At 52.0% G+C, this 12,227-nt stretch overlaps 1 protein-coding gene across 1 annotated transcript; it reads right to left on the reverse strand.

Moving 5' to 3' along the window:
• Positions 1–393: 393 nt before the first annotated feature.
• Positions 394–9,709, reverse strand: LOC101001813 (putative uncharacterized protein FLJ33534). Its single transcript, XM_021924573.2, is given in 5 exon segments — positions 394–1,140; positions 1,142–1,210; positions 4,251–4,255; positions 4,805–5,025; positions 9,352–9,709. Coding segments are annotated over 5 exon segments (726 nt in total). The 5' UTR covers positions 9,429–9,709; the 3' UTR covers positions 394–786.
• Positions 9,710–12,227: the final 2,518 nt, after the last annotated feature.

The following is a 12,227-nucleotide window of genomic DNA, read 5'->3' on the forward strand; positions in this document are numbered from 1 at the left end:
AATCAACAAAAGTAACTGGGCATGGTGGTGCACATGTATAGTCCCAGCTACTCGGGAGGCTGAGGTGGGAGGATCACTTGATCCCAGGAAGTTGAGGCTACAGTGAGCCATGTTCATACCACTGCACTCCAGCCTGGTCAACAAAGCTTGAGGCCGTGTCTCAAAAAAAAAAAAAAAAAAAAAGAGGCCGGGCATGGTGGCTCACACCTGTAAATCCAGCACATTGGGAGGCCAAGGCAGGCGGATCATCTGAGGTCAGGAGTTCAAGACAAGCCTGACCAACATGGTGAAACCCTGTCTCTATTAAAAATACAAAAATTAGCCAGGCTTGGTGGCGCATGCCTGTAATCCCAGCTACTCGGGAGGCTAAGGCAGGAGAATCACTTGAACCTGGGAGGCAGAGGTTGCAGTAACCAAGATGGAGCCATTGCACTCCAGCCTGGGCAACAGAGCAAAACTCCATCTCAAAAAACAACAACAACAAAGGGGTGAAAGGGCATGGGTCCCTGGTCAGGTCAACACCATCACCTCCCAGAGCACTCGCCTGCCCAGTCCTGGGGCAGAGTGTCCCTGAGTCCTAGTTTAATTGTCCATACCACTGTGCCCCCTCCACCTCTAATCTAACCTGCTGCCAGACAGCGCCTGCATGTCAGCACACCCACGTCCCCACTCATCCATGCAAGCTCCTCCCAACTGTCCTCGAGATGAAAGTGCCACTTGTCAAAGGTGCACCAGGTGCCGGCCTCTGAGTGGGTGCTTCATTGCCTCCGTTATTTCATTTAACTATCATGCATCATGACAAATAAATGATTTGAAGAGTCTCTTAGGGAGGGTGCTGTTGAAGAAAACATACTCTGCTGCCCAGGTGACAGGAAGTGAGGACCTGAGAGCAGGTTTAGAGGACCTGAGACAGAAAAGCCGTCTCAAAAGAAATGGACAGGAACTAGGGGTTGAGGGAGCAGAGACAGGACCCACCCTACAGCAAAGGGAGGTGGAGGCCCAGGCCCGTCCTACCTTCCCAGGACTTAGCTTAATCCCAGAACTCTGCAGGAAGGATGCAGGGGTCTTGAGGTGATGCCTTCCCAAGGGTCTGCTCACCTGGGAAGGTGGCTGCTGGAAGAGCTGTAGAGTCGAGCCCAGGAATCTGCATTTTAACACACTTCCAACGTCATGTTTGGGAACCACTGCTCCACCTCTCATGAGGAGGAAACTGAGGCCCGTAAAAGGAAAGAGACTTGGAATGAAGGAACCCCAGATCTGAAGGGCCTCCGAGCTCACCCAGCCCCAGCCCCAGCTCACTCTCAAACAAGACGTATTTGTAGCAGCAGTTTCTGCTCAGTCCCTTCTGTGACAGCGATGTCAAACCTCCCAGAAGTGCGTCTCAGAAACAACTCACTTCATGGTAGCAGATGAACTCACTCCTGGGCTTTGCTATTCTTCAAAGACTAACAGCCTTAGAAGAAATCATGGCAGGGCTGGCCACAGGTCAGCTGGGAGCTAGGCAGAATCTGACTTTGGCCCCAGCCTCTCTGTGATCTTTTCTGTTGCTGTGGAGGGATTTCCATGAGTCAGAGCCCTGAGTTCAAATGCCAGGTCTGCTGTGTGACCCTGGCAGGTTGCTCACCCTCTCTGAGCCTTCCTTTTCCAACAGGTATGATAGAAATATGATCTACCTTATGGGCTGGTGTGATAAGGAAATGGCTTAACAAACAAATGAGATGCCCACAACCCCCAAAAGTCCCTTCTTGTCCCCTTTCAACATGTCTCCTCCCCTTCCCCAGTCTCAGGGGCCTGCAGCACCCCCTCCTCCAGCCTTTATTGCTCTCGGGGACTGCTGTGTGGATTGCTTTGACCATGTGGACTGTAATCCTCTGAGCGGCTCCCTCCCCAGGCACTTCCGCATTCCTGATCCGCCTTTTCCCTGAGCTTCCGAAGACATTCTCCCAGGAAGAAGCACAGCTGAACTGAGCGTGAACAACCTCAAGGAGGGGGTGAGCACAGCCCTTCACAGTTTGCAGAGCCTCTGGCCCCACCCTCTCATCCGTCCTCTCAGCACAGGGGCAGGTCAGGGTGATGAAGCAGGAGCCAGTCCCACAGATCTGGGGATGCTCACCCAGCCAGGTACCCACTTCCTACCCTGACCCCCACCAACCTCCACCTCCCACCACTCTAAGGAGCTCCCGCTGCTCCTTTACGACCCTGGGGCATCACTCCTCCTTAGGGGCCAGCCTTCCGCCTTGGTGGGTGGGGCAGAGACTGAGGCTTCAGGCACCAGCCTTACCCCTGACGGAGGGGGTGCCCTCAGCCCTGGGCTGTCTCCACCCTCCCTCCAAGACCCGCAAGGTGTACAGAGCTGTAAGGGTTACAGGAAAGGGGTCCCGATCCAGACCCCAGGAGAGGGTTCTTGGATCTCACGCAAGAAAGAATTCAGGGTGAGTCCGTAAAGTGAAATCAAGTTTATTAGGAAAGGAAAGGAATAGAGAATGACTACTCCATAGACAGAACAGCCCCAAGGGCTGCTGGTTGCACATTTTTCTGGTTATTTCTTGATGATATGCTAAACAAGGGGTGGATTATTCATGCCTACCCTTTTTAGACCATATAGGGCAACTTCCTGACAAAGCTGTGGCATTTGTAAACTGTCATGGCGCTGGTGGGAGTGTAGCAGCGAGGATGACCAGAGGTCACTCTCATGCCCATCTAGGTTTTGGTGGGTTTTGACCAGCTTCTTTACTGCAACCTGTTTTATCAGCAAGGTCATTATGACCTGTATCTTGTGCTGACCTCCTATCTCATCCCGTGACTTAGAATGCCTTCACCGTCTGGGAATGCAGCCCGGTAGGTCTCAGCCTCATTTTACCCAGCTCCTACTCAAGATGGAGTTGCTCTGGTTTACATGCCTCTGACATAAGCATGTGTGCCCACTTTGACCAAATCCATGAGGGGCACCTGCACCACCTAGCCCTGCCAGCCATTGGCCTGCTCCCACGGTGGGTCCAGAAGCCCCCAGAAGCCCCTGCGCTCTTCCTCTCTTCACCTGCTTCCCACTCACACACGCCCTGTGCTGCAGCCACAGGCACCCCGTCCAGATCCCTCCCCCATCTCCATACCTTCGCCCATGCTGCTCCCCCTGCCTGGCATGCTGGCACCCCCATCCCACCCCCACCCCAACCCAGCCACCCGCAAACTCCTCCAAGTTCAAGCTCAAGACTTTATCCCTCTAGGAAGCTTCCCTGAGAGGCTCAGACAGAAAAGATGCAGCCAACTTACTATTCAGTGAGCTTACTCTCTCCCTATGAGGGAAATGAGGGAGCCCTGTCACTGAGACCCTACGATCCTGCCCGGCAGAGCTGCCACTCTCCACCCCACTGTGGCACTCACACTGAGGACAGGGTCACACACCTGGTTATTACGACTTCATGTCTATTTAACCACATGCCAGGCACTGTGCTAGGAGCCTTGCGTGGATCAACTCATCCAATCCTCACCCTTAACCTAGAACTCGGAGGGCACAGAATAGGCACAGCCACAAGGCTGCTACTGGAAAGGACGACACAGGCAGATGCAGGCCGGGATGGGTGAAAGGGTCTCTCAAGGAAATGAGCTGGAGTCGGGTCTGGAAACGCAGCAGAACGTGCTCCTGGCCCTGCCACACACCTGGGTCCCAGAGCTACATGGAGCTGACTGCCACCCCTGTCTGCAACCCTGGCCTTCCCCGCAGGACTCCTGACAACTTCCTTCCCCTGGCCTGCTGGCTAGAAACCCCTGCAGGCAGATGGCCTTTCTGACTGGCCCTCTCCTGGCTACTGCAGCCTCACCGGAGGGCCAGGCCCAGGCCAGGGCAGCTCCAAAGGTGGGCTCTGGACCGGGGTCTCCCCTGAGCCAGGCAGGGGCTCCCCACGGGAGACAGTGCCAACCATACAGGCTGGGGGTACAAATTGAGCCTGGGGAAGGAGAGGCTGATCCTGGTGATCAGAGGGGGCGGCACCAGCCTCAGTCATGCAGGTGTGAATTCCTTCCCCCAGCCTGAGACCAGTGCCACACCCCCGCCCTCTCTCCCCAGGCTCCCCCATGGATTACCCCTGCCTGACACCCCATGCGGGCAACCAGAGGCTGATTCTGCCTGACTGCCCCCAGCTCCTGGAGTGTGCAGCCTGGGTTCCAGAGGGAGGCCATACGGCCCCATCAGAGACCACCAGGGAAGTATCACAGACCGCAGCCAGCGTGTGAGCTCAGCTGGGAGTTTGCACCAAGCCTGGCTCCGGAGTGAGGCCTGACTGAGGCAGGCTAGGTCCACCCTGCATGGGCCGGCAGGTGTGGGTAAGTCCTGGGGCTCAGAGAGGGGCTTGGAAGGCCAAATGCAAGGCGGCCGGACCCGTTGTTGCAGCACATAGCGTCCCCTTGACTTGCTGGGAGAAGCTCGTGCCCTCATAGTTAGCAATTCCATGGCCACTGGAGGCCAGAGTGGGAGCTGGGAGGCTCTGGACACCATAGCCTTGGGCCCCCGGCCCTTGCCGGGCTGGTGTTGGCCTGTAAATGCTGCTTCTGCTGTTCAAGCGCTGATGCTCCTCCACGCCCACGAGTGAACAGCTGCTGCCCACCTCCAAGACCCCCGAATGCTGCACGGCAGGTGACCTCCCGCGTCCCTTCTGGGCCCTCCCTGTGGGTTAAGAATGTCACCCCTGCCAGGGCACCTGCCTCCCCAGGCCCACAGCTGGGCTCCTTTCACAGACACCGTATCTGGACAATCCATTTGTTCTATGTTTGATCAGAAATGGCCATAGCGACCCAGCGTGCGTCTGACCTGAGACACCCGGCTTCTCGGCACCTCGGGATGGTGGAGCCAGGGGAGATGCCGCGGGCCTGAGGGAGGATACAAAGCTCCAGGGTGCCCCCTGCTGCCACTGGGGCGTTCTGCAGTCATGGCCAACGTGGACTTGGACACAATCTGCTCCGATCTTCAGAAATATTATCCACGAGACCTGCTTTCTCCCAAAACGCATTCGGCTGCCCACCCATGGGAGGCTACAGAATAAAGAACATAAAGACATGCTCCAGAATACGTTCCGAATGCTTAAAATTTCCCCAACTCCCATGAATCTAGGGTCTTTGAAATATAGATCATTGAGTATCTTTTTGATAACCGAAGTAAAACTGTTTATGTGAGATGCTTTTTCTCTGCAAATAACAACTCAAGAAGAGACCAGGAACTATGGTCAGAAGGGATTCTGGTCCTGGGGGTCCATTTCTTGCCTGTGTGGTCTAGGTGGGTCATGGTCTTCCAGTTTCTGCCCCTAAATCCACATGTGATCAGCTCCACCTCACAAGGCCGTCACAGTATTTCACAAGAGAAATGCACGAAAGCACACTTTTAAAGCAGTGTACACAGTTGCTGTTCTTAATGTCATTATCCATCAGGGAATTTTTAACTTATCTCCCAGAGGCTTGACTGGATTGAAAATGTAAGGTCTAAGGCCGGGCGCGGTGGCTCAAGCCTGTAATCCCAGCACTTTGGGAGGCCGAGGCGGGTGGATCACGAGGTCAGGAGATCGAGACCATCCTGGCTAACATGGTGAAACCCCGTCTCTACTAAAAATACAAAAAACTAGCCGGGGGGGTGGCGGGCGCCTGTAGTCCCAGCTACTCGGAGGCTGAGGCAGGAGAATGGCGTGAACCTGGGAGGCGGAGCTTGCAGTGAGCCGAGATCGCGCCACTGCACTCCAGCCTGGGTGACACAGCGCGAGACTCTGTCTCAAAAAAAAAAAAAAAGAAAATGTAAGGTCTATTTAATGAAAATTATCAAGGAAGTTCCTGGGGAAAAACTTAGGCGTAGTCAAGTATTAGTCAAGCCCCAGCTCTGCAGTTCGAATAAAGCACACAATTTAGAAGTCGTATGTGTGAATTCCATGCCAGGCCTGCCACGTATTGCCTGTGTCCCTGCACAAGACACTCAGCCTACCTTTGTTTTCTCATCCATAAAATGGAGCTAATACTGTTCACCGAATGAGATGAGGTGAGGACTGGAAATAATGCCTGATGTACAGTGGGGGCTGAATACAAGGTTGGTTCTTTTTTTTTTTTTTGAGATGGAGTCTCACTCTGTCACTCAGCCTGGAGTGCACTGGCGTGATCTCAGCTCACTTCAACCTCCACCTCCCGGTTTCAAGTGATTCTCCTGCCTCAGCCTCCCAAGTAGCTGGGATCACAGGCTCGTGCCACCACGCCTGGCTAACTTTTGTATTTTTAGTAGAGACGTGGTTTTGCCATGTTGGCCAGGCTGGTCTGGAACTCCTGATCTCAGGTGATCTACTTGCCTCGGCTTCCCAAAGGGCTGGAATTACAGGCATGAGCCACCACACCTGGCCATACAAGGTCGGTTTCATCCCTTAGTAGATCCCCGAAGGAATTCAAATCTGTATCATCTGTGATTGGTTGAATCGTGCTTCTTGAAATTTGCATTGAAGTCCTAATCCTCAGACCCCAGAAGGTGACCTTATTTGGAACCTGGGTCATTGTCGATGTGAGTGAGGAGTTCAGATGAGGTCATACTGGAGTAGGGTGGGCTGAGATCCAGTATGAATGTGACCTCACAAAAAAGGAGAAATTTAGACAGAGACACACGAAGAAACAACACCATGTGAAGATGAAGGCAGAGATTAGGGTGATGCTTCTGCACACCAAGGAACATCAAAGATTGCCAGGAAGGCCCCAAAAGCAAGGTAAGGGGCCTGGCACAGGTTCTCCCTCACTGCCACAGAAGGAATGAACCCCACCAACCCCTCTTCTCAGACCTCTGACCTCCAGCACTGTGAGACGCTACATTTCCCTTGCTTAGCCACCCAGTTCGTGGCATTGTGTTAGGGCAGCTCTGGCAAACTAATACATAATCCGAGAAAGACTGTCACACATTTACTATCTTTACTGCTGAATAATCCTTACCAATGGGCCCAGGCCGGGCATAGTGGCTGACGCCCGTAATGCCAGTACTTTGGGTGGCCAAGGAGAGTGGATCACTTGAGCCCAGGAGTTTGAGACCAGCCTGGGCAACATAGTGAGACCCCATTGTCACAGCAGAATAAATAAAATTAGCTGGGTGTGATGGCACACACCTGTGGTCCCAGTTACTCAGAGCACTGAGGTGGGAAAATCACGGGACATGGGAGGCTCTAGTCAGTCGTGATGGCGCCACTCCACTCCAGCCTGGACGACAGACAGCCTGTCTCAAAAAAATAAAATAAAATAAAATAAAATAAAATAAAATAAAATAAAATAAATAAAATAAAATAAAATAAAATAAAGCCCAGGAAGGTAGGGTCGGAGCCTAGACAGACTACAACCCAGATCTCTGGATTCTCAATTCTGTGCTCTTTCCACTACCCCTGACAGTCATGTCCTAGGCGTTAACATGATTGACCAGGTGCAGTGGCTCACACCTATAATCCTAGCACTCTGGGAAGCCAAGGCGGGCAGATTGCTTGAGCCCAAGAGTTTGAGACCAGCCTGGGCAACACGGTGAGACCCTGTCTCTACAAGAAAATACAAAAACTACCCAGGCATGGTGATGCATGCCTGTAGTCCCAGCTACTCGGGAGGCTGAGGTGGGAGGATTGCCGAGCCCAGGAGTTGGAGGCTGCAGGGAGCCACGATCATGCTACTGCATTCCGGCCTACTCCCTAAAGATATGCAGTAGACACAGGAGGAAGCACGTCCATTCAGACTTTTCCCATGCATTCAACTCATAATAACAACACCAGAATCAGACCGCATATACCACTTTGCAACACGTTTTGTTATTGTTGTTTTATCGTGTTTATTTTGCTTAACATTATATAGATGACATCTTTACAAGTAATAAGTATAGTAAAGATACCAGATACCACAAGTAACATAACCCATCACCTATTGATGGACTTTTTTTTTTTTTTTTTTTTTTGAGATGGAGTCTTGCTCTGTTGCCCAGGCTGGAGTGCAATGGCGCGATCTCAGCTCACTGTAACCTCTGCCTCCAGAGTTCAAGCAATTCTCCTCCCGAGTAGCTGGGACTACAGGCATGTACCACCATGCTCGGCTAATTTTTTGTACTTTTAGTAGAGGTGGGGTTTCACCATGTTGGCCAGGCTGGTCTCGAATTCCTGACCTCAGATAATCCACCCGCCTCGGCTTCCCAAAGTACTGGGATCACAGGCATGAGCCACTGCACCTAGCCCTTGATGGACATTTAGATTGTTTCCCTTTTTTTTTTTTTTTTTTTTTAACCAACACAAATAATACTGCAGAAAATAGTCTCAAGTAACTTTGCACATTTGTAACATTTGTATCTTTTTTTTTTTTTTTGTAGAATAAATGCCTAAACATGGCAAATCTGTTTGTGATGGTTTTAAATAACCTCTACAAAGTATTTGATCCTTCTCCCATCAAAAGTGGAGTTTAATTCTCCTCCCTTTGAATATGGGCCAGTATTTGTACTTGTTTCTAATAAACAGAATGTGGTAGAAGTGGCACAGGGTGGCTTCTGTGGTTAGGATAGAAAAGGTGACACAGCTTCCACCTGGCTCCCTCTTTGTCAGTTCCTCATCCTTGAAACACAGCCACTTCACATTGGAGAGAAGCCCAAGCCACACGGAGGGGCCCCAGCTGGCCGCCAGACCCACCTGAGGTCACAGCCGACAGCTGGCATCAACCTCCAGCCTTGACAGGGAATGAACCTTCGGATGGCCCAGTCCCGTCTCATTATTTTATACCAACATGATTTACCCTCAAAAGAAAAATGAAAGAAATACAAATTATAGCAATGTCATCTTTAGCAAGGACTGCTTGCAAGGTTGGCCCTTGGTTGGTATCTGGGAAATTGACTTAGGGAGTGTTCCCACCCTTCCCTGATAAGAACAGCTCACTGCCCCTAAACCGTGGAAACACTGTGGTTTATGTCTTCGTACTGGGAGTCCAGAATTTCGGTACATGCTAGGCAGAGGGTGCCTTTGTGACTAGCCTGCAGTAAAATCCTCGGTGCCAAATCTCTAGTGAGTGTCCCTGACAGATGACATTCCATACGTGTTGTCCCAACACACTGCTGGGGGAAGTGAGTGCGTCCAGCGTGTGACAGGGTCTTGGACCCTCACACTCCCTTTCCTCTGGACTTGACCCATGTGCCTTTTCCTTTGCTGATTTTGCTTCATGTCCTGTTGTCGTAATACATCATAGCCTCGAGTATCACTGTATGCTGAGTCCTGCGAGTTTTCCTAGCCAATCGTCAAACCCAGGGTGGTCTCAGAGACCCCAACACGCCATGGCAACAAGACTACAGGGAAGCCGGCGCTTCCTGTATGTGTACACATTGCTGGTGGTACCTGCATGGACACCATGAGAGCAACACAGCCTGTCTGTTGAAAGCCACTCAATGTCCACTTCCTCTGACTCAGTAATCCCATCGGGGAATGTGTCCTGTGGCAACAATTCCACAGCAGGAAGCAGAGGCTTGAAGACCCTCATCACAGCTGGTGCTAAACCTGAACAAAATCTAAATGTCCAAGAAGAGATAAATTTAGTTAAACACATTATGGTGCATCAACTCTAAGAAACTGGCTACAATTAGATGTGTAAAGCTTATAAAGCACCTGTGGTCCCAGCTACTTGGGAGGCTGAGATGGATCCCCTGAGCCCAGGGAGGTGGAGGCTACAATGAGCTATGACCATGTCTGGGTGACAAAGTTAAGACCCTGTCTCAAAAAAGAAAAAAAAAATTGTAAAGAGAAACATGAAAAGATGTTGCTGATACATTAAAAACAATTTTTTTGGCCAGGCATGATGGCTCACGCCTGTAATCCCAGCACTTTGGGAGGCCAAGTTAGGCAGATCACTTGAGTCAAGAGTTCAAGACAAGCCTGGCCAACATGGCGAAACCCCGTCTCTACTAAAAATGCAAAAATTAGTCGAACATGGTGGTGCACGTCTATAATCCCAGCTACTCAGGAGGCTGAGACGGGAGAATCACTTGATCCCAGGAGGTGGAGGTTGTAGTGAACAGAGATCGTGTCCCACTGCACTCCAGCCTGGGTGATAGAACGAGACTCTGCCTCTAAATAAATAAACAAACAAACAAACAATTTTAAGCTGAGTACAAAATGGTGGGCACATTGACAGCAACTGTACAACCAACAGTTAGACCCAAAGCGGCTACTTATAAGTGAAAACGGTTGGGGCTACAAGAGGAAGGCCGGTGCAGATTTTTCCATAGATAAATTGGGCCTTCCTTTAATGTTGCTGTTCTGATGAACCGGGAGCTTTCTGGGGACTTGGCGGGAGCAGCTGACAAGGCAAGAATTGTGGCCCTGGATGCTTCCTCTGCGGTCACCGCCTGATATGACGCCTCCAAGGTGTGTGCCTGCAGGAAGGAGGGAGAGGGTAGTAAAGCCAACTTTTCATCCAAAAAGCAGAGGCTTCGGGGACAAAAGGGACAGAAAATATCCCCTGCAAATTAAAAAATGCAGACACACATTTCCCCTGCCTTCACCTCCCACGGACCCGCCCCTTCAGCTCTCTCCCGCGGGCTCCCAAGGTCCGGGGCCCCTGGGCTCTGCGCCCGCGGAGCTGGGCGGAGCTCGGGACCCTCCCTCGCCCGCCGACCCGGGAAGGGGCGGGGCAGACAGGAAGTGGGCGGGGCTGGCTCGCAGGGCGGAGCCTCGTCGCTCTCTGTGAATCGCAGGTGTCCTTGCTCCCGGGCTGGTGGGGCCACCCTGTGGCTGCCTGGGCTGGAACGTTCTGCCTCGCCCAGCTGAAGGCCCTAAACTTGCTAAGCCTTTTAGGGTTGAGGAAAACCCATTAAAAGACAACTCCAGCAACCTCCCAAAGGCAGGGATTCTTGTGCTCCCCTGGAAAGTCTCATGTAAAGTTAAACCACAAAATGTGGGGTGTGCCCTGAGCCCTCGCTCAAGGGCACAGAGCAAGTCACTGGCAGAGCAGGGACTGGAACCCGGTGTCCTGATCCCCAGGTGAGGCCAGCCTTAGAGCTGCGGGAGGGATAGGGCGGCGTGGGTCCTCCCAGGCTGGGGCTCATGAGGCGCACCCAGAGTGAATTTGGATGTTTTTCCAGGGATAAGGACATGTGAAAAGAGACTGGCAGTGACTGACCTGGACTGGCAGGTGAGGTGTTTTTTTTCCCCTCAACATTTTATTTTGAAATTTTTCAGACACACAGAGAAGTTGAAAGAATGGCAGGGCAGACACCCAGCATATGCCCGCCCATATGCCCACCACCTAGATTCTACAGTTACGTTGTATTGTATTTGCTTTGTCACTCATCAGTCCAGCCCTCTATCAACTCTCGGCCTGAAATGGTTTTTAAATTATATTTTAATTTTTAAGAACCAATCTCCAGCCGGGCGCCATGGCTCACACCTGTGATCCCAGCGCTTTGGGAAGCCAAGGTGGGTGGATCACCTGAGGTCAGGAGTTCGAGACCAGCCTGGCCAACATGGTGAAACCCTGTCTCTACTAGAAATACGAAAGAAATTAGCTGGGTGTGGCAGTGCACACCTGTTTTCCCAGCTACTCGGGAAGCTGAGGCAGGAGAATCGCTTGAACCTGGGAGGCAGAGATTGCAGTGAGCCAAGATCGCACCACTGCACTCCAACTCTGGTAACAGAGTGAGACTCCATCCAAAAAAAAAAACTCAGTGGAAATATTTAGCCTCTACATACCTCAGGAACTCGATCAGTCATGATGGTTTGTTGCAGATGCCCTTGCTGGCCTTTTGTGTCCTGGTCCCTGTGTCTAGAGCCTGTGGCCAGGGCTGGAGGTATCTGAGCAAACTGCATGGCTGTTCCCAGCTGCTCAGGGCTACAGCCTGCGGTCAGCCTGACAAAGCCTCCCAGGACACATTGTCCTCTCTAAAGACACTCACGGGGTGTCTTTAGAACCCCCCTTCTGGGGGTTCAGGGAAGTCAGAGCCGCTGCTCCTTGGGCATGGCAGGAACCTGTCGTCGCGGTGCAGGGAGCACAGACACCTCCATGGGAGCGGCATTCAGAAAAGCCCGGCCCGGGTCCCAGCACACAGCGGCCCCCCCTGCCACGCTCCTGCTGCGCTCATCTTTACCAGGAAAGTTTAAGTCACTAGATGCCAGCCTGTGTCATCCCAGCTCTGAGGGGAGGGACAGAGGAGAGACAGAGTCCCAGGCTTGCAGCTCTGATTTTAGACTAATGGTTTCCCAAAAGGTCACACCCCTCAGCTC

Source organism: Papio anubis, chromosome 14 (assembly GCF_008728515.1).
Source record: "Papio anubis isolate 15944 chromosome 14, Panubis1.0, whole genome shotgun sequence".
Classification (NCBI taxonomy): domain Eukaryota; kingdom Metazoa; phylum Chordata; class Mammalia; order Primates; family Cercopithecidae; genus Papio; species Papio anubis.